This window comes from Prinia subflava, chromosome 2 (genome assembly GCF_021018805.1).
Source record: "Prinia subflava isolate CZ2003 ecotype Zambia chromosome 2, Cam_Psub_1.2, whole genome shotgun sequence".
NCBI lineage: Eukaryota > Metazoa > Chordata > Aves > Passeriformes > Cisticolidae > Prinia > Prinia subflava.
The window spans coordinates 29,122,646-29,145,291 of record NC_086248.1 but is presented as its reverse complement, the minus strand read 5'-3'; the positions used below and the strand labels follow the sequence as shown (position 1 = coordinate 29,145,291).

Genomic DNA, 22,646 nt, shown 5'->3' with positions numbered 1-22,646 from the left:
GCAGAAATAAATCTAGAGACTTGTACCTGCAGGGCCAGGTGGTCCAGGGTTACCAGGCAGTCCGATTCCAGGCTCACCTCTTTCCCCTTTCTGTCCTCTATAACCTACACAGAATAAAGATATGAAAATAAGAGCACCCTCTTATTTTAGGTAGTGATTTTCTGTATATCTTGTTGACACAAAATTACCAAGACAAATGTAATTGGGAAAGCACATGCTCAGTTCTCTTTTTTCAGAATCTGTGTTTTTTTGGGTTTTTTTTTCTTTCCTGAGACAGATCTAAAGTTTATAAATTCCTTCTGGAAAATATGAGCATTTCTAGCAGTAACTGTTACATCATCTGTCAAAGGGCTCTTGCTTTGTTCACTAGTTGGACCTTTCCCCAGGATTTTAAGCAACCTGAAATTCCACTAATAAAGAGCCAAATGCAGACTTTACTCTCTCTGTTCTCCATAAATCCTTATACTTGCACTTTTTAGACTGTAAACCGGTAGTTTTATGATTAGACAATCCTCTGTATGTAAGGGAAGACCCATTTCCCTGGCCAGTATTGCTCAGCTGCCCTCACATGGAATGAAGCATCTTTGGAGCTTGTGTAGATTTTGGGTTTGAAGCTTAGTTTGACCCAAGTAGCTGCATATCATTAACAAGACTTTATTACTAATTATATTTTGAATACTTGAGTTCTTTTTCTTCACAGGCCACAGTTTTGTATTTATCGAAGGCTTCCACCTTCTCAGGTGTTTCACTCTATGCCCAACACCTGCTTCTTTTTCCTTGAACTGTTTTTAAGAACTTTTATTAGCTGGAAGTGCTCTGGCTGCTTTAGAGCAGAGGACTTGTTGCTATTGGTAAAATGTTTTCCTTATTATTTCAAGTTAACAATGTACCTTTATTATGCAGGAGAAAGGATGAAGGCATTTTTAAAGGAGATACCTGCCACAAACCCTGACTTCAAAAGGGCTTAGAAGGAAACCCTCTTCTGTACCCAGCACCTCAGATGCTGGCATGTAAGGTGACAAAAGTTTAAGATGAATTTGCTGATTTCTGGTCACATTTGGAATTAAAATCTTCCTGCTTCAGGGACAAGTATATTTGTAGCATCACCTATGCCATACAATAAAGTAATGAGTTCTTCCTCTTGTGAAGAACTGTAACTTAGTTTGAATTAAAAGAGAAGAGCACAGCCGTGTCTGTCCACCTGATGTCTCATGAAGATTAACTGGCACTGACAGGTGGAAGGCAAAGGTTGTCTTGTCAGTGTGCTGTGGTCTATGCAACACTGCTACCTTACAGGATATTCCAGAAGGAAATTACTTTGAGGGCTGTGGGCACCGACTGAGGGTTGTTACAACAGGCAATGCAGAAGGAATGGTACACAGAGCATTCAAGCTTTCTGTTACACACAAGCTCATTATACACTTTGGTGGAAAGCCTGTTATCTGTTGCAATCATTCCAGCTTTCAAAACAGAGCATCAGTCATCTTACTACTCTCAGCACCACAACAAAGAAATCACAGTGAGGCAAAAACATTACAAAATGCATGCAGAGTGCCATACATAACTAAGGGAAATCAACAGCTTAAAACTTCACAGAAACCCACATTCAGATTAATCATGCATTCTGGTCACTGGGTTATGTTAAGCAAAATTGTACAAGGCATATACACACACAAGCTACAAAGACTAAGGAAAAGGAATATGCAGATGTTTGTATTGGATTTTGAATCTTGGATTTACTCTCCCATGACCAGAGTAGTATTTATAACTAGATCAAGTTGGTTTGCTCTGAAAAATCTTGTGCAACTTGTAGTATTGTTACTTTTTGAAAAGCTCAATCATACAACCACAGGATCCATTACACGTCCTATTTATTTTGTATTTCTCAATGTTTTTTAATTTACAGTCAACAGTTACAAATGCATTTCCCACTACAAACCCAGTTAACTCCAATTTTACAATGGAGTGCTGCCACTAATCATTTGTTTTGCATTTCTTTAGTTATGGAGAAGAGAGAAAAATTAAAGGTACCATATATCACATTTACAGTCTCCATGATAAGCATTACTGCAGGTCTCTCTGACACACCATAATTGAAAATAACTGAGATAGACTGAATGATTCTGTAAACATCACTGAAATACAAGAAAATAAGGGAAAAAAAACCCCACAGTAGGAAAAAGAGCAGTCTGCCAATGCAGGTACATGGTGCAGGGTTATAGTAAACCATTGCTGGCTGTATCCAAAGGGAGTAGTTTTCACATGGTGGCAGGTAAGTTCTGCTAGCATTGAAGTTTAATACCAAAATTCCCAAATACCTTGTCTAACAATAAGGCTTTATTTGATAGAATTCAAGAATATTAATAAACAGACTTATATGTAAACAATGTGAACAATGTAATGAGTAATTTTGGCAGAAAAATATTTGATTTTTAATGAGGTATATTTTGCTCAGAAGCAGGGCCATGATTACACTTCTAGAGGATAATATCACCTTTTTTCTGAGCTTAGAGTGACAAACTCGTACACAGTCAAAGGAAAATATTACCACACACATAAACCAGATTTTGATTTATTGCTTTTAATGTAAAGGCACATATAAGATGTTAGCCACTTTTCCTGGTAGAATTACAATTCCAGTAAGAGGCACCTGCTTAATTCAAGAGATAACTGTTTCAGCAGAGCCCTTCACTCAGGTTCCAGAAATTTTGTTGTGATTTCTGCAACCCCAAAGTTCTGTTATTATAAACACGTACCCAACGTGGGCAGTATGGTAAACACTTGGTAGCAGTATGTAGCGAGTTTGTGTTCATACAGATAAGCTTTTCTTCATAGATGAGTAGTAACAGCTGAATTCAGCTCTCAGCTTGGTGCTCCCCACAAACATCATGGTCAAAAGTGTCACTGCCGCTACACCCTTGGCTCTACATGGAAATGACACAAGTTTGTGTCCATGAACTTGGAGGTAAAAGGTGTTTAAATTGCCCCAGAAGTTTATTCCAGAACTATACTCCACCAATATTATGGAGACCTCTTCTGTCAGTATGGACAGTGCAGCACCTGAAACTAACACGTCAAGTATCTAGCGAAATCTGAGGTTCTTTAATACAAACACAAGGCAAAGAGATTACCAAAGCAAGGAAAACAAGACCAAAGTATCCACTGTGTTTTACTGTGCAAACACTCAGTGTCCTTAAAAAGACTGCAAAGCAGCAGAGAGGGTGCTAAGATGAAGCCCTCTCATCCAGCCACCAATACGTGAAGAGGGAGCAGCTGGGTTTCAAATCAAAGTAAAACAGGCTAACTTTAACCTCCACAACTGAGAACATTCTGCAGGAGGTATCTCTTGAAACCAGTGCAGCTATTTCAGAAGAGTGACTGTATCTAGACAACACTCACTGCAATGGGTTCCTGATGTCAGCCAAGGTTTCTACATGCTTCCACCATGGAAATTAATAATTATAATAAGAGACATAAATATTGCAACAGAGATTACCAATGAAAACAGGGAGCTTTCAGTATTCACTGCATAGTATTTTTATTTTCTTAGCTGAGCTATTTTTTTTGATTCCTCAAGGCTACCACAAGTTATGAGGACCTATAAAAAAACCTAATTTCCTTAATTTGATGGAAAGAGTGAAATTTAACTAGGATGGAATCTTTTCTCTATTGAGAAAAAAATGAAATAATATTAACATAAAGTATCTCTGGATTGCTACATTATCCCTAGGTGCACTTCATCTAATGGATCATAGTTCACTTACTATTAAAATTTTAAAAATCCAATTAAGTCAGTGGAGTTAATTGAGCTAGATCCTCTAACACATGACAAGCTGACTGACCGTTTGCAGATGGATGACATTGATATAGCTTGTTTGTAAAATCTATAAATAAACTTTCTAATTCTCTAGGAGATGTTAACACGCCTTAAAAGTCATAGAGAGTGAAGTTCCTCTGTTCTCCCTTAAGGAGATGCTTTACATTTTACCATTATCATGCCTCAGAGCATCAGCTTGCGGATGCATATGACATAGGTAATTTTTGAAATGAACATATATATGTCTATAAAAATCTTCCATCTGGTGTTTGAATACCAATTATGTATTTCATAATTTAAGTTGTAATTCTTCATTATATTTTGCTTGCATGGTATATTTCTAATAAGACAATCCTATAAATTATATCTGCCTGAACCACTGGGAAGGATCTGAGGAACACCATGAATGACCTTGCTGAAGGTCAGCAGGTAAAAATTCTAGACATCCTTAGAAGGCATAAGATTCTAGCTATTCTTTAAGTACACTTTTTGAAGACCATGCCTACACTTCCAAAAGTTAGCATCTCTCTTTTTTGCTTCTGGGACTAACCCCCTACCTATCCGTTTGCTCTGCAGAAGGAGATTCTGATGGAATCTGTCTAAATCATTCCTGACCAGTTTCCAGGGGAACCAACACCACACTCAAGGTGTATGGAGGGACCCCTGTGAATCCACAAATGAAGTTAAACACCTCTCCAGACACACAGTAGCATCTGCCTTTCCAGCTGGCTGGCTCTAGCAGGCTCTGCATGCAGCATCACGAACAGGACATATTCACAGAGGTCCTGTTAATTGCTTCCCAAAAACATCTACTTCTTCCCCCAGCCTGCGTGGGACAAGTGACTCACTCTGCCAGCCCAGACACATATTACTGCACACAGCAAATCCCTGGAGCTGGCAATCTGGGCTACACCCAAGTGAGCAGTACAATAACAAGTGTCTGTATTAGGGCTTGTGCACACAGCATGCTACCTTCAAGGGCTCAGCCACACATGCACATAATGTGCTTCACCAAGAAGTCTTGTTTGCTATGTGTTTTATGGCTGAAGACAAGCTGGAATATAAAAGGATACTTTTCAATCAGAGATTTGAATTTCTTTTTACTCTTGGTACAAAGCAGTAACAGGCACAACTGAGGAAGGCGTGAAGGGTATGTGTAAGTGTGGTCCTCTTACAGGACGGTCTCTTATTCGCAGCATAAAAAAGAGGCAAGGTAAACTTTTGGTTTTCTTTCCTTATTTTCTTTCCTTGTAAGTGTGATTTTCTAGATCTTTTGATGTATCAGAGAATTAAAGGCTTGTCACTTAGCTTACCTTTTACTAATCAAAACCATGTATTGAGCATATTGGTAAAACAAATGGAAACCCTGTGTACATGGGGCATGATTTTACTTAGGTATAAAATATGGAAAAGCAGGGGTTTTTTGTTTCTTGGGTTTTTTTTTCAAGCATAGCTATCATCTTTTAGTCTTGATGCTCACTAGCTGGAAATGAAATGTAGTCCAACATTTCACTTCCCAGAAGCGTTTGAGGCTATCCAGTACATACATCATCATTGAACAATCTGGCACTGACATTGAAGGTGACTATTTGCAGTGATGTGATAATTTAGGTAACGATGAAGTCAGTGTTGTAAGATTCTAGGCCTTTTATTGTTTTCCTTGATCCTTTATTCTTGTTCTTCTCATTCTGAGCTCATCACATTTTTCAAGCTTCTGTCAGGGGTTTGCGCTTATCAGTGTTAGTAAGTCCTTATTCTTCTGATAGCTTTAGGATCCACACATCTTCAGCTTTGCTGGCATGTTCTTCATTCCAGTCTGACTTGCTCTGACTCCAGAGCAGACCAAACTAACAAAAGATAATAAAGAACTACCTACAGATAAACTGCAAATTACATGTTACCCACCCACAAAATATTATTCATCTACAAATCCTTTCTTTCTTCTAGTCTGGTCTCCTCCTCCTTTTAATCTCTGAAAGGCTTACTCTACAGTAGAGCACAACTACTATGAACCTGAATCCCTCAAAGCTAATTTTTCAGTAAAAGACAGTTCACAGAAACAAGAGCTCTATACTGTCCAAGCGCATTGAAATGCACAGGTTACTGTTTGGGGTATAGTGAAAAACTGATTACTCTGATTTTTTTTTTTAGTGACAATAGATTCCTTCACCATGAGAAGAACTCATTTAGTAATACTTCATTTTTCACTGCTTCTTAGAGAAGAATATTTTTCTTCAGTTTTTCCTGCCCTGTGTTTTCTCAGGATCAAAGCTGAGAGCAGGTTAGACTAGGAGATCAAATTTTCTTTCTTAAATAAGATGGTCTGTCAATATGAAGCTGAATTGAAACAGCAAGAGTACTGGCATTGTTTTTCTTCCTTAGTCAAGTATTCTGTAGGAAAAAAATAACTGCTACAGTAGTTCTGTCAGATTTAGATATCTGGCAATAATTAAATTTATAACTGATTAGAATAAAATGCACTGATTAGGAGTTTTTAATCAGTAAAATCCACACATTTACTATGGGTTAATATTTAGATGTGGTCTGGAAAAATATAAGTACATAAGTTTAAAAGTTAATCATTAGAAAGCTAGATAGGTAATCCTGGCTTATTTAATAAACATTAGCAAGTGTATAAGGATTTCAAGATACAACTAAAAGAAGTATTTTTTTGAATTCCTACCTTGAATTCCACGTTCTCCTGGTGGCCCTGGCAAACCATCCTTTCCTGGTGGTCCTGGTGACCCATCTTTTCCTGGGGGGCCTGGTTTTCCATGAGCTTGGGAGGCAAGCATTGCAGCAGGCAGCTTCAGCTGGGATACAAATTGAGCCATCCTTTCTTCATTAATCAAAGACACAAGAAAAAGTCAATAAGAAATCAGCCACCAAAAAGGGAAAAAAAAAATCCCAAAGCTCCAGCTAAAGTTTCTGTAAGTAGGGTGTTTAACTCTTTTTGGTGTTTAACTTTTTTTAATGTCAAGGTATTAAATGCCCCAATAAGCACTAAGACCTTCAGTTCCCACTCAGATTCATGTCTGAGTCTTTACCCTTTGAAATAATCAGAATGAATTTGTATTAAAGTTTCTATTACTACTCTCTACTACTAACATATTCCAATATTTCAAATTACTTCTGACTCCTGTTCATGGAAGTACTCAAAACACATAGACAGAATAATTAGTACTTAACACACTGATGGAGAGCTACCTTGTATGTTTGTAACTCATATTAAGCAGCAAATCTGAGACTAAATACTGTAAACAGTCCTTGGAATGTACTGAAACCCTGAAAACAGTTGTAAAAAACCTGAAAGTGCTCAGCAAAGATTATTAATTGCAGATATTTCAGAACAGAAATGTTCATGCTGGTGGGATAAAGTGCCCTTGGTATATTTTAGTGTTCCTTAAAGGTAAATAAAATAGGTACTAACCTTGACTCTGTCTCATTTATACAAGATTAAACCCCTAAACATTCCATAATTTAGTGGGTATTTACTATGGTGGAGCTTTAAGGCTTAAGAAAAAAATTAGAGAAGAGTGGACATCAAACAGAAAAGAAGGGGATAGAAACTAAACAAAATGAAACAATGCCAAAACTGTAAGGTCTGTGGGAAGAGTAGAGAGGTCTAGAAAATGGAATAGCTATAAAGTCAAAAATCCTAATTCCCTGTAGGCAGGGCACCTTCTAATGCTTTCTTTTTGTGAATAGGCTGAATACTTGTTATCATTCTATCTGAATGGGAAAAGGAGGTGACTTCATTCAAACTACTCTTGAAATACACAGTAGGTCAAATTCCAAGGGGTAGCACCCTGGGGAAAGGTGGTAATGCACAAAATATTAGCCTTGTTATAAAGTGAAAAACTGCCTGAACAGGTTAAGAAGTCTCAAGTTTTATATAATTTCTTTTATCCCTAGAAGATGGTTTTTATCCACAAATATTAATGACAGAAAAACAAAGCATATTGAAGATGTAAGAAATGCATTTTTCAATGCAAGAGAAACTTCCACTGAAGAGAAGAATCTTGTTTCAGAAACCTATCTGAGTCACGGCTTTTCTACCATGACTAGAGGAATGCTGGGGAAGAAAAACATTTCCTTTTCAGAGTAAGGACTCATCTAAAAAACCTTACATAATACAGAGGCCTTGGCTTAATCTGGTACTTGCCTAAAACTGCTAGAGGAGGGTGGTCTGACAGGGAGTCCTGGAACTCAGCGGGGATATTTGTTGAGAAAAGTGCACAGCAATTTAGATCTATGTGACTGAAAGCTGTTGAGGCTTTCCCTTGTTTAGACAGTCAGCCACTAAGTGGGCAAAATAATTAGGTATATCTATGGTCTCTGCCTCAGTAACAGTTCAATATCTTAATGGTGTGTTGTAGATAAACAGTATCTGCAGTAATAGAGGATACATATGTGTATTGACAATGACACATTATTATGTTTGCTATTATGATTTGGAGCAGATCACCATTCAGTGCTAATCTTCTACATAGGAAAATACTCTTATTTAAAAGATAGAGTTTAACAGATACTCTAACTTCTCATTGTTTAAACAGAATCATGTAAAGTAGACCTGTTAACATAGCTACAGCAACAAGGTAGCTGCTAAGTCCGAAGTTAGATGACACATAAAGAAATTTAGAGCAGAATTTCAGATTTAGTCGTGTAATACTTCCTTACCTTCAAACACCTTAAGAACCTCTTGTTTGATATATTTTTTTATTTCTTCAAGTGAAATTGCATCAACCTGATGAGGAAAAAGAAAGGTGATATGGATCATAAGGAATATACAGAGGATGCTTTGTGATGCTACAAAAACAAGAAATGCTCAAATTGGGATTACAAATATAAACCTTTCACCAGCAGATGTGTTGTAATATATTTGTGTTATTTATTTTACTGCAAAGGCCACTTTACTGCCATTACATTATAATATTGTAAAGACACTAGTGGCATGAAGTGGGAGAAGCATTCCCAGCTGCCAAGATGACCAGAATGTGATGAGTGTGGGAGTTCACTTGCACAAGACAGTAAGGACGTCCGGTGACAACACTCTGCTTTACTTTAGCATAGCATCTGCCAACTTCTCACCCACCCTGGGGACAACCTGCTTTGGTGCACTCCTGAGCGGAACAGAAACACTGCACCAGTAACCTCACTGGGAAAATGTCTTAGAGCTTTACCTTATCTGATTGAGGTGAAAAGGAACCCATAACATGGATGTGTGTGCCTGTGTGCTCACGCAGACAAACCAAGATATCTACAACTGGCAAGCAGCATTTCATTGTCTTTTTAAATGCTGATTTCTCTTCTATTGAGAATCAATTTTGGCTGCCTCCTTTTTTTCCCAGTTGAAAAGACTCAGACTTTAGCTCTTAATGTCATGGAAAACGTGAAAATTTACTGTATTGAGTAGCTATATTGATAGGCAAGAACTAAAGAAATACATAATTAAAGTTTATCTATAGCAGATGTTTTAAAAAATCATTAAAAATAACTGCCTGATCATGTGGATATATTTTTTTCCATCTTAACTGAACACTGAAATTATCTGAGAGAAATCCTTAGTTTTTCTAATACTGTGCCATTCCTCAGTTGAATTTCCACAGCTCATTGCATGCTACTTTCATAACTGTCTGAATTCACAAGCAACCAAGATAATCTTATATTTACTTACTGAAAACCCTGGGGGTCCTGGTGAACCTGGGGGACCTTGGTGACCTGGTGATCCTGGGTAGCCTCTGTCTCCTGGAGGGCCAACAGGACCCACATCCCCCTTCTCTCCTGATGGGCCAGGTTTCCCTCGTTCACCCTGTGGACCTCTGTCCCCTGGAATACCCTGATCTCCCTGTGTAAAATGAAAGCAGAAAGAAAACCACTGCACATAGTAGAACAAACATGAAAAGTCACTCGAGAATGCTAAAGAAAATTCTGCCAGAAACAGACTGAGTCATGCAGGGAAGATGATTTTACAAGCTGAACCTTGTCTCTGAAAATACATTTTGTTTTCTTGCACATTTGATGTTGAATTACAAAAAGAATAGGTTGACTTTGTAGCCCACTTCTCAAGGACAGAACTTGAGTACAGAAAGTTTTAGCCTTTACACAAGGATCTAGAAATGTCAGTTATGGCACAGGAATAATTTAGGTGCTCAAATTCACACAGGCAAGGGACACCAGGATGTTTCCTGTAACTTTCCTTAGAAGCCTACTATTTTATATCTTCATTTACACATAATTATAGTTTATCTAAGTTATTTCCAATACCCAAAGGGGGCCTAGGAGGAAGCTGGAGCGGAATTTTTAACAAGGACATGTAGTGACAGGACAAGGGGGTAATGGCTTCAGACTGAAAGCGAGTAGGTTTAGATGAGATATTAGGAAGAAATTCTTCCTAACTCTTCCATCTTCCACTGTGCAGATGATGAGGCATTGGAACAAGTTGCTCAGAGAAGCTTTGGAAGCTCTAACCCTGGAAATATATTAAGGCCAGGCTGGATGGGGCTTAGAGCAACCTGGTCTGATGAAAGGGTAGTTGGAATTTGATGATCTTTAAAGGTACCTTCCAGCCCAGGCCTTTCCATGATTCTATGATATATAAGTTCTCAGGTTTATAACCCTGCAAAGTAGGTACAGATAACTCTTCTATCAGAGATAAAGAAAAAGGCAGGTTTCTCTAGAATCATGGTGCTGTGGCAATATGAACCTGAGCCTTTTCCTCTAAACAATCCATGTTTTACAGGCTGTCAGTGTGTAGGAGGCAAATCAAATACTACAGCACCTTTGCAAAGAAGTATTCTTTAACTGCCTCCAGTGTTTTCTTTGTGTTTTGAAAAAGGTCCTTGTAAAAATTCATAAACTAGGTCATATATTCCTCCAGATTTTTCTTTAAACTCTCCACTACAAATTGTACAAAACTCAGGACATTTGTGTTTTGTGATCTCTGCCTAAGGTGGTGCTTTATTCAGCCTTTCTAGCATTCTCCTATTTCTTGTATTTTATCTTGTACCAAATTCTGTGCAGAGAGAACTGCTGTTTTTCCTGTGTTTCTATCTGCTTTGCTCCAGCAGGTTCACAATCTGTGACCAAGTTATGCAGATAACAGCAAAAAAAGAGCAAGCCACTAGCACTGTTGAAATCACTAGAAAACTGGTTGGTATAAAACATTTTTCAACTAGTTTGTCACTCAGTTTATAAAGTAATAATAACAGTAGGTTTAGTCACTCAAAGGATATACAACAATTGTTTCAGCCCAGGTGGCTTATCCCTTCTTAAAATGGATTCTATGAGGACATTCTTATATTAGACGAGAAAACCTCAAGAGTTTTATCCTGTCCTTCTAATTTTGATGTTTCTCTTTGCTGTAACAACAGCAGCTGGTCTCAAACTGAAGGAGCAGGCTGTACAGCAGTAATAATAATGGCTGCAAGAAAACCTTGATTTTATTTTATGCAATCATTGCAATCTCTCTCACAGATGCAGGCCTGTGTCCTTAAAGACAAAACCACAACATTGCAAACAGCTAATTTTTTAAGGGATAATTGTAATAATTCTTAAACCCTCATGTCTCTTCAGTGTCATAAGGCAGTATTTGCTTTTCCAGATTAAACAGGGAGATACTTCTCTGAGTCATCAAAGAAATGTGCTAGCCATTTGATTAGAACATCAGGACTTTAGCAATGTTATAAGATGAAAATCTTTCATATATATATATATATGAGTATATATAAATAATCTCATCTCTCACCTCCCATAATCATTCCTGCCCACCATGACCTCGTTACCATGAACAAAACTGTCTGAAGAGTTTGGGAAGCAGTCAGGTATTGCACTGGCATTCCTGCTGCCTAAGTGTGACAAGCTTGTTTGATATAAAACATGATTTGTATTTGTAACATAGAAAGGATGACAACAGGACAAGTTCATAGCTTTTGCAAAGTCTGACAACAGCACAACTGGATTATCTGCTTTCCAATTTTCAGCCTATTGATCAATTTACACTGTCCAGGCCAACTGTGTTAGAAAGTCTACAAAATGTGTTTTTCTTCTAAATGCAGAAGCCAAATCAACTCAAATTCCTTGAAGCGGTGTCTAGGACTAAACCTCTTAGATGTCTAGGTGACTGCTTGAAGTTCACAGAGAATTAATTTCTTGATTTTGCCTATAAGACAGGTGTTGATGAGGTGTTTATATGGTCAGTAACAAGAGAAAAAAATCATAACAGGGACTTACTCGTTCTCCTTTGGGTCCTCTGTCTCCTGGTCTCCCCACAGCACCCTGAAAAATGGTTTTTGAAAAAAGATGAACTTATCAATTAAAGGCTTTGTTGTGTATTCATGTGTTAGCAGAATGGAAAGCAACTGTCAAGGATTAACATTTGTGGTTTCTGTGAGAAATAAAATACACAAAAACATGTTTTCTTACCGGAGGACCTGGCAATCCATCTTTTCCATTGCTTCCCTAAGAAAAAAAAAAGTTTATGTGTTTTAAAAATATAAAGAGTAAAGCTCCGTGTTTAGTGCCCTATCAGCAAATGTTATGAGGCTGCAGAAGCAGCACTTTGTGTGGCTACATATAGAAATAGAAAGAGCACCAAGATGTGCACCAAATCTAATGATCCTCCAACTTTAAATGACAAATTTTGGGGAAATTTTGCAAATGTGGAATATTTGTGGACATTATCATGCCCCTTTTCAGTCCCAGCTAGTCATAATACAACCACATCAGAGATTCCTTTTCTTCTAGATATTAGCCTTGGTGCCGAATACCCTTCTGCTGTTACAGAGATTATGCCTTACTATGCCTTATCTGGATATCCAGATGCATTCTTTGGTCCTTAGGACTTTTAGCATGGCACAGTTTTGGTCTCCTGGGTTAAAGCTATTTCCTTCCCAAAGAGGGTGGTTGCATTCATATCACCTGCTGGAAACTATTCCAGGCCCTCACTATCCTCCAGACTGGAATGTGGCATGATCTGAGAGTCCTGGCTGGTATGGGCCAAAATAATGTCAGAGAGTATATTAACAATTGTACAGTGCCAGATAATTGTGAGATAAATGCTCTGGCAGTGTTTAATTTAGTAGGATATTTATGGATCTGCACATGTAGCAAACTCACAGCTGTTTCATTGAGTGAGAAATGACAACTTGTATGAGCAGAGAAATCAGGAATATTTCTTTCTCTTCATATACTGCAAAGTGGAGTTTTGCACAGATTAGGCACCTTGGGCTAATTTGCTGCTGTAGCCAGAGAAATCGTCTCCTCTTTCAAGGCAGAAGTGTAATGTGGAGGTGTGCTGACAAGCTGCAAAGGTCTGCTGCTCATGCTCATCCCCAAAACACCAAAGTTCAGGGAAGATAATGAGTCCTGCACTACTCTTGCTGAGCCCCTTCTAGAATATAAACTGAGTTTTTTAAACCAGCTCAGACAGTGCTAACTACACTGCTGTCACACTTTTATTACATAAAGGGAGCAGATTAGACATCTCTTAAGTGAATACTAAATGCCTCAGCTGCAGTGTTGCATCACCTGTATACAGAAGAGTCTCAAAGTTTATTCAGTCATGAAGCACATGCTTCTCTATCTAAACTGAAGCTGAGAACCTATTCTGTCACCCCATCTTTACTGTGTTGAGTGTCTGGGTTCATGATCTACCCATGGAAAAAGTACAAGAGGAAACTTTATGTCAACGAGATCCAAATGACCTTCATAAGACCTTTAAAGGCAACATCTCAGTAACATTAACTATTAAAACACCACAATACCAGGAATTCTTTTTTGGATTGTTAATATTGAGCAGTGCAGCTCTGTGTGTTCTTCACATGTTACCTATTCTAACACAGAGCAAGATGTGATGTCCTATCTTTTGTAACTTCTGATAAACTAAACCACATCATTTTGTAACAATATATATATATACAGTATAAAATTGCTTACTGGTTTTCCTTGTGGCCCTTCTGGACCAGGGAAGCCTATATCTCCTATAGGTCCTCTTTCACCCTAAGAAAGAAGAAAAAAGACATATAAACCTGCGTGAAAAATCTTGCATATCTGAAATATTTGTTTGCTATTGTAAGAATTCAGAACTCATATCTGCACTTACAGGTTCTCCTGGCAACCCTGGAGACCCAGGGGATCCTGGCTTTCCCTGCAAAAGGAGAATATTACAAATTCAAATTGTTAGGAAGACAAATAAAATTTTTCTCTATGTCAATCATATATATATATGAGAGAAATATTAATGGTATTGTTCATTAATGCTTTAAGAAAGGAAAAATAAATATTTTACCATATTTTTGTTATATTTAATGAACAGGCTTTTGTGATAGATGTTACTCAACAGCTTGGTTTTGTCTACACTTCCTGAATACTGAGATGCTTTTATGAAGTTTTCTTTTACAACACCATGATTTTCACCTTGAGAAGTCGTAGTCAGATCAAAGTGGATATGTAAAATCAAGATTTTTTCCTTCAGGTAATTTTTAGTCCTGATTTTTTCTTATATGTGACTTTACTACTGACTTAAAGCCTTTTGCAAATTTTCTTCATGACCTTTTTTGGCCACTTTTATTGTCATTTTATGTTCAGCCTGCCAGAATTCACAAGCTCCTCTTATGCCATAATTTAAATGATGATTTTTAATGTCTCTTTTTTATAGGATGTCCTTCTTTTAATGACTCCTTAGACCAGATCCTCAGCTGATTGTACAAGTGAGAGATCAAACCCATCAACCCTGGGACAGCTCTGGGAGCAGCCGGACCGAGGGTTTGTGTTGGAAGAGGCACTGGTGGCAATGCTTGCAGGATCTCAGTCCAAGCTTCCCTGATGATCTCAGCAGTCTTAGCAAAACACCAAAGTGAAAATAACAGGTTTATTTTCCCAGATGGGAAAAAGGCTCCCCTATTCAATCTAGGAAATAATGACAGGTAAGGAAGACAAAATCTTTTCCAGCAAGATATGTGGATATGTCTCAAATTCATCCTGGACTACTAAAAAACATTGTCTCTCATGTCAACTGTTTTGTTGATTAAAACTCTTTAGCATAAAATGTGAAAGCAAACAATTTGTTTCAGGGGGAAATTTTATTTCAGTGGATTTTATTAGAACATTTGACTATTTGACTATTTTATAGTCAACAGAATGCAACTCCATCAGTGAAGAAGGGACCTCATTAAATATTTCATATCCAACTTGAATAGAGAACATCCAATAACTTGGGACATACACAGTGGGAAATTCCTAGGAAATGCACAACTGTGATCATTCTAACAAGCTACAGAATTATTAACAGTGTAAAATCTCTTTCAGAACACCAAACTTTGAAACTCTTACATCTGCTCTAAAACTCAGAGAAATACTTTTCCCCTTAATGTCCCCAATGAAATTAGGCTATTTAAGATGATATTCTCTCTTGGAACTCACAGTAAATAAACTAAATCAGTGGCTAATGGAAATGGTAGTGTGTAGACATTTACTCCTCTTTATTTCACGAAATGCATATTTATAATTTAAACAGCTCCTGAATGTACTGGTAGCTGCCAAAATTTAATAATAAATCTATTTGCATATAAATAACTCCATATTGCCTCCTGAAATATGGATAAACTTTTTTATTAAACTGTGAATGCAATCTAATATCTTTATTTCCTTTAGGAACACAAGCGAATAATTATAATTTCACTTTATTATTAGTTACTTTTACTTTCACCTACAATAAAGTTCCTCTATGACTTTCAGAAACTTCTCTGAATACCACATGTAAATAGCTGACGAAGCATTCCCCTAAAGCCAATGCTTGATCAACTTGATATGCAGATCCTTGTGGGTTACAATAACAAACGTTCATGATTTTTCTTTGGGATAGAAAGATGCTCAGAAATTTGTGCATGCCTAGGAACATAAAAAAGTCTTTATCTATATTAAACAGAGGCAATGAGAAGAATCTCACCTTTCTTAACTAAGCATATGCAGCTTCTAATTCCAGCTTTATCACGTATTCACTCTTGTCATTTTAATAATAATATGAACCCTTGCTGCTATTGAAACTCAAATTTCTTTAGGGAAAACTCATAATCTTCATACCTATGTATAAAGCACAAGCCAAGCACTGGAGTTCCAAAGTGACTGAGATTACAGCTCAGCACCTTGCTTGGCCTGTTGTTTTGGCTTCTAAAAACCCGAGTTTTCTTTAAAGAATATACATACCGGTGTCCCTGACACTCCTGGTGCACCAGCTGGTCCACGGTCACCCTGAAGAAAAGAGAAATCTGTGTTTAAACTAAAACAATCACATAGAAGTTTCTTGGTGGATTCCCATTAAAACCCAAGGAAGTAAACTGAAAATGAGAACAAGAGCCAGGCTAAATGCTAATACTTATCTGTGCCACTGGCTCCTTATACAGACTTGAGCAAGTATCCAAAATCCTTTGTTTAGGTTCTCTCATATAATGTTTCCTTTGACTCTGTGCGAGGCCTCCCTTGAAAAGGGATGGAAAGTCCCTGACTTATCTGTAGTTCTCCAAATAATTATAATTTGTGGTCATGACAATGACCAAAATTTACAAGGGTAATTCACTTTCATATCAACATCCTCATATTTAAGATGTACCTTTCAAAGCAGTTTTTGCTTTTTTGCTAGGTCATCCATTTCCTACAAGGCAACTTCCTCTGTTTGTGCCATGGCCCTTTCAGGGCAAGGGTTCTTGCACACAGCCACCTTCATCTATGCTTTAAGCTAGGACAGTGCTGGTGTTTTGGCTGGAACTGATGAGTAACAGGCACAAATTCGTCTTTCTCGACAGGACTGTAATCCAAAGCAGACAGATAGAGTTCAGCAAGTGGTAAAATTCTACCCAGAGGTATTTACACACTGCTGATGTGTTTGTCTGCAACACTATGCTCTGTTAATGTAACATTGGTTAAAAATGTGAAAAGAAAATCAGGCTCCTCATTTCTAGATTTATGTCTGAAAACCCCTGCCACTGTTGAAGCCATACTAACAGGAGAGTATTTTTCTGATATGGGTTTATATTACCTGGAGCAGATGAACTAAAGCTGTGTAAACATAGCTACAGCCACATTGTGTTCTGCATAAGAGCTCCAGGAAGTTTAGTGATTTTTGGTTTCTGTTCTTGTAAGTAATGGTAGTTTGTCTCATCCTCATCATTTTGTTCGGGTGCTCAATGATATCGCTGTTGATTAGAAACACTTAAATACCCTACACGAAGTGTAAAAGATGCCAAGTTACATGTGTGACCTCGTGTTTGGAGGTAGCAGCTTACAGGGCACGGCTCAACCTGTCCTGCTCTGGAGGCTGGCAGTGGTCACTGGGCAAGGAACACCACGTGCACCTCTGGAGCACCGAGCGCCTGCAGCAGGCAGGGCTCCTTTTCTGGAGCCTGCACTCTGCCCCAGGGGTTGTGCCCCAGAACCTGTGACATGTTCCCTATATGCTGGCTATGATAGTGAAACTAGAAATGCCTAAGCCCTCTCTTGTAACATTTTTTTTCTCTTTTCAGGATTGTTCTGGTCCTTTCAAGAAGCCCGGCTTCCAGCACAGCTGCACCAGCCACGGTCAGCACAGCTGAGGGAAGGGACATTTCATCCAGAGGATATGACACTCTTAAGGCAGTTCATGAAATTACCATGAAATTCCAGCCAATGTTGTCTGTAGAAGTTGGCATTCTGCTACACAGAGGAGCATCATGGCTCTAAACTAAAATCTAGCATGCACTATACTGTTGGGACTGGCAGGCTCTGAGATTCTGTTCACTTATTTGAAACACAAATGCAAGTTTGACCAAATTTAGTTAAGAAAACGATATTTTTACTTTGGGAGAGGGCCAAACACTCACTCAGCTGGTTTATATGATCTGATCCATTGCTTATTCCCTTTATTTAATTCCTGTCCTCACTTTGTCTCAGTTCAACCTGTAATGTCTCCCTGTGTTTGTTCATTTTGAAGTCAGACTAGTCTTTAATTGCTTGTTAGCTGTAGAATTCCAGAGAAAGAACCATCTCATATAATTTATATCTAGTATAGATACCTATCTTAGGTCTTGTCACTGACTGAACAAGAAGGAGGAATGCACAGTGATGATGAGAGGGGAAATTTTAATTTACATTTCTTTGTGATGAAAAATAAGTTTCAGTAAAGTACTTTGCATAAAGTCATTTAATAGCACAATTCAAAAAGCTGGAAAAATTTAATTTGCCAAAAAAAATTACTATATTTTCTTCCTAAATTAGAAGATATTGGGAAAATCAAACTGGTTTTACTGACAGAAAACATATTTGCAGATTTTTAAAATTTGTCTGCTAAATGTTTTGTACTTTGCTATATTTAGAAATGAATACCAAAATCTTGACTTTTTTAGCCCTTTATGAAATGCTCTTTAAATTCGTAATCAACCTCCACAATTAGAAAACAAAAGGTTTAGAAGAAGACAGACAGACTGTAAATGTAGGATGATGTTGAAGAGAGAACAAGAACCATACATAGGAAAATATTAACTATATTACTATCAAGTATAATAGTATTCTACTACGAATATTACAAGGCCTCCTACACACAATTTTTAATTTGCAGAAAATGAAGTTTTTTGTTCGAAGATTATATTATTTACATGCTAAAGCAAAAAAGGAAAATACAAATAAGTATGCAAAGATTTTTCTCACAGAAGCATTAGTTTAAACGCAAAAAATAAACCAAGCAAGGCTTCAGGAAACATTTAGTTGCAGACACTGGCCACTAAGAAATTATGCCTTCTTTTTAAGAGTCCTACCTTTTCCCCTGGGAGTCCTTCCAATCCTGGTAATCCCATTGGTCCTGGGTCTCCCTGGTTTTTATTTTTTTTGTAATAAAAGATTGTATATGTTAAATTTCTTTACTCAACATAGGAAATGTTGAACAGCTAGCAACAGCATATTATTTAACTTGAGATTACTAAAACAGCTAACCAGTTACTAGGTAAATAGATTTTGTTAAGCCTCATTTTACTGATTTGCAAATTAAGCTTGTCCCAGAGTGTGTGTATGAGTATTTGGCTCAATGGTTTAATTTGCTGAAAGATGTAATACAGAAGACTCCACTCCAGTGCTCTTGCAAGCCAAGGTCACCTCTGAAGCATCTGCAGGCAGTACAGCTCTGGGGTGTAAGCATACACTGTCAACCAGAGAACCAACCTCCAAGCAATTCTGTGCTCTCTTCCCTAAGCAAAGGTTACTCTGCAGCAAGAGACACACAGGCTGGATCCCTGGGTAGGTCTTCAGGTTTTGAAAGGAAACTGTAAACATCCTCCACTAGAGAAATCAGCTCAACATTCAGAGTAGAGTGGGGAGTTCCTTTTAATTATTTTTGAAAGAAAATGGATAATTTACCATGGACATTTAACCTACGGCCAACAATTCTAGTATTTCAGCAATTCTCAGTTAAAGCAAAAGCCATGGGAAATTGCTGTCTGGATTTTCTGAGGTCTCTGACAGATCCCACTTTTCCCACCTAAACTCTGGTACTTGGTGTTTTCTGAAGAGGAAGGAGGTGCTGGTACAGAAAGATGTATTCAGCTTCCAGACATTATGGTGAAACAAAAACCAAAAACCAAAAACCAAAAACCAAAAAACAAAACATAAAACAAAACAAAACAACCAAACAAACAACAACAACAACAACAAAAAATCACAAAAAAAAACCAACAACAACAACAACAAAAAACCCCACAACAAACAAACAAACAAACAAACCCCCCCAAAAACCCCAAAAAAACAAAACAAAACAAAACAAAAAGACTCTGTGCATTTTTTTGAAGACAAATTATTAAACTGTTTTAGAAAACTATCTTACAACTCTATGTTTTGCTGTCACTAGTGAGAGCTTTTGGTTTGAGTTTCTTATTGTTCTTCAGAAGTACCATGTGTCAAATTTGAGGAATTCTCTATCAAAACAAAAAAATACATACATACCGCTGTTCCAGGATCCCCTTTTGGACCCTGCAAAAAAGCCAAACAAACCAAGCCACATTTAAAGAAGAACAGTTACACGATGAGTTTTTTTAAATGACTGCATTATGAGTATGCTTTGCTAATGCAGTGCATTTAGAATCATTATTAATTCCAGCCCTCTCGGCTGATCAACTTGGTACAAAATCTTGGTAATATTTTGAGGTTTGTTTTGCTGTTCCAGAACACAGAGAAAGAGAGCTCTGTTGCTCAGTGCCAGCCCATAATGGTGGTTACCAAAGAGACCATCATGTCAAAACAGAAACTGTGCATGATGCTGAAAAGTAGGAGAATGTAAATAAGTGCACTTTAGTGCATCTTTAGTTCCATGGAACCAAAGCAACGTTCTCTAGCTGCCAGGTGCTGCATCTGCAGTGTGAAAGACACCAGCCCTGTACTACTTCCACAGTATAATTATTAATTTTGCATATTGTCCTGCACTGTAGCTACAAGTAGTGAATCAGTGACAGAACTCAGATCAGAATTCATGAACTTCTCATTTCTGGCACCGAATTTTGTCCACTACAGAACTATGTCTAAAATACATATGATACTATGAGTACAAAATTACACATTTTTAGTATAAGAATACTTTCACTAAAGAGTCCAATACCAAATTATTTACCATTTCTGCAGCCTTTACTTGCTAGGATGAAAGGATTGAATCAAAATAAACCACTTTCCAAAATGGGCTAAACAGCTTGGCAAACACAAAATCACACACTCCTACATACCCTATCCTTAATGATACCCTTATTTTTTAATCTTTCATAAATAAAATCGAATTCCATGCAACTAACTGTTTCTATGTGCATTAGCTACTAGAAATGAGATTTCTGGTTACACTTACCGGAGGTCCTGGTGGACCTGGGTAACTCGCGACACTCACACCTCCCTGTAACAGCAAGTTTAAAAGTTCAGTTGGACTAAAATTGGGTGGGGATCGAAAAAAAAAAGCAATTAACATTAAAGAGAAATACCTGAAGTTTATATAAGCTGCTCATTCCATTTCTTTCATTGTAAGGCATACCCTTTAAAGCATAAAAACCAAGTAAGTGTCATTTATGAATTATAAAGGCAGACTATTGCCCTGCTCAAGTCCTGTAGTTCAGCAAAGCTGTGGTATCCTTTTTGTTCTCGATTTGTCAAAGATTCCAGATTTCAGAAGAACATGAGATACACACCAACACAGCTTGGGAGTTGGTTGGGTTTTTTTTTTTAATTATAAACCAAAAGACCTGTAAATCAATGTACATCATATTTTGATTTTAATTATTATAATTCTTCAGAATAAATGTCATGTTAGGTACTATTTCACTTAATTTAGAGTCCAGTGAGCTCCACAGACTTTTCTTAGGTTGCCTGGGTTCTCAGGTATCCAAGCTGTCAATTTTACTCTAACAATATTGGATACCAAGATTAACTAATTTGAGCAGATTTCTTATAGGGTTTTAGTGATCTGAACTTACTTAGTGATGAACTGACAGAGAGAAAAAAAAAGCAATACGGAAACCTTTTGAAAAAAGACACTGTTACCTTCCTGCAATATTAATTTTTATTAGATCAACACTCAGTTCTTTATATTGCATTACATTTTACCCACATTGTTCCTAATACAAATTCAAGACATAAAACAAAATGTCTCACCGGAGGCCCAGGTGGTCCAGGTTTCCCAGGAGAACCTTCACTACCCTAGTACAGCAAGAGATTGATGTAACTCATTTACAGTAACTGGCCACATCTACTCCACACTCAAGCTATGATGACCATAATGACAATAAACAAGAGATACAGTCAACAAGAGCAGGTAATATCAAGAATAAATTCTCCTGCAAAGTTCCTGCTTTAGCTTTAGGGAAGGCATGAATCATTACTCTGTAGTAGTTTTTATTTTGTTAGTTACTTGCTGCTTTATGGGTAGTAACTTCCTTATGGCAAAATAACAGTGGTAAGCTGGGTTGGGAAACATTTCATGTGTACCAGGAGGGAGAGAAAGGAAATAAAGAAGAGCTACAGTTTCAGAAATTCAGTTTACTTAGAAACATATTGAATATAAATTGAGATTTTTTTTTAAAAGAATCTTCGTTATTAAGAGATATAATGGATATCTTTTTGGTTTTTACTGTAAAATATTCAACTGTTGTTACCTGTATCTCTGGCCTGTTCTGCTGATGTGTACTGAATTGACTATATTATAAAAAGCATATCTGCTGAGATTTTTCCTCAGCAGAGTCATGGGGTGAATAGCAGAGAGCTGCAAAAGTTTCAACATAAAATTTCCCAAACAATCTTTTCAAAATCTCATCACTACAATTCAGATAAATACACTGAATAATTGGAACAAGTCAGTCAGAATTTTTCACTGGCTTTGTTGGATCTTATTAAATGTATGTCAGTGAGACACTTAAGTCACAAATCTAAAATTACTAAGGTGGCAAAAACCCAGCTAAGTGCTCAATGCCAATAATTAGCTTAGCAGAAAAATATAATTCTTACTAAACATTTATACTAGGATAATTTCCAAATGGCCCTGCTAATTGTTCAAAACTGTCAGCCTCCCAAGAGTAGTTTGAAGAGCTTCATGGGGAATTAAAATCCTACTATTTTAGAAAGCAAATGATGTGATCAAATCTCAAGTGTGTCCCAGATGGACGGAGGAGAAATTTACTGGGGCTTTATTTCAATTTAGTTCATTACTCTTCAGCCATCTGACTTCTTTTAGAATGAAGAGGCACGAGCTGTAGAGCAGGGGCTTCTCATTCCCACCTGTGTGTGAATTGTGAACAAGGAGCTACCTAAGACTTGTGTTTTGCATTCAGTTAGACAAAAAGGA

At 37.4% G+C, this 22,646-nt stretch overlaps 1 protein-coding gene across 9 annotated transcripts in view; it reads right to left on the bottom strand.

Annotated features, from left to right (window-relative positions):
* Positions 1-22,646, bottom strand: part of COL19A1 (collagen type XIX alpha 1 chain) — a 191,583-nt gene that overhangs the window by 6,722 nt on the left and 162,215 nt on the right. For 7 of the 9 annotated variants that reach the window (XM_063389432.1, XM_063389431.1, XM_063389436.1 and 4 more), the window contains 14 exons: positions 21,461-21,505; positions 20,794-20,844; positions 20,664-20,708; positions 19,778-19,804; positions 18,601-18,654; positions 16,022-16,066; positions 13,920-13,964; positions 13,754-13,816; positions 12,242-12,277; positions 12,050-12,094; positions 9,495-9,665; positions 8,498-8,564; positions 6,501-6,656; positions 27-104 (listed from right to left, as the gene is read on the bottom strand). In XM_063389432.1, the coding sequence (XP_063245502.1) occupies positions 27-104; positions 6,501-6,656; positions 8,498-8,564; positions 9,495-9,665; positions 12,050-12,094; positions 12,242-12,277; positions 13,754-13,816; positions 13,920-13,964; positions 16,022-16,066; positions 18,601-18,654; positions 19,778-19,804; positions 20,664-20,708; positions 20,794-20,844; positions 21,461-21,505 (928 nt within the window). Of the gene's footprint in view, positions 1-26; positions 105-1,854; positions 5,665-6,500; positions 6,657-8,497; positions 8,565-9,494; positions 9,666-12,049; positions 12,095-12,241; positions 12,278-13,753; positions 13,817-13,919; positions 13,965-16,021; positions 16,067-18,600; positions 18,655-19,777; positions 19,805-20,663; positions 20,709-20,793; positions 20,845-21,460; positions 21,506-22,646 lie in introns of those variants that run through there. The other 2 variants (XM_063389440.1, XM_063389438.1) reach the window with 2 other exon arrangements.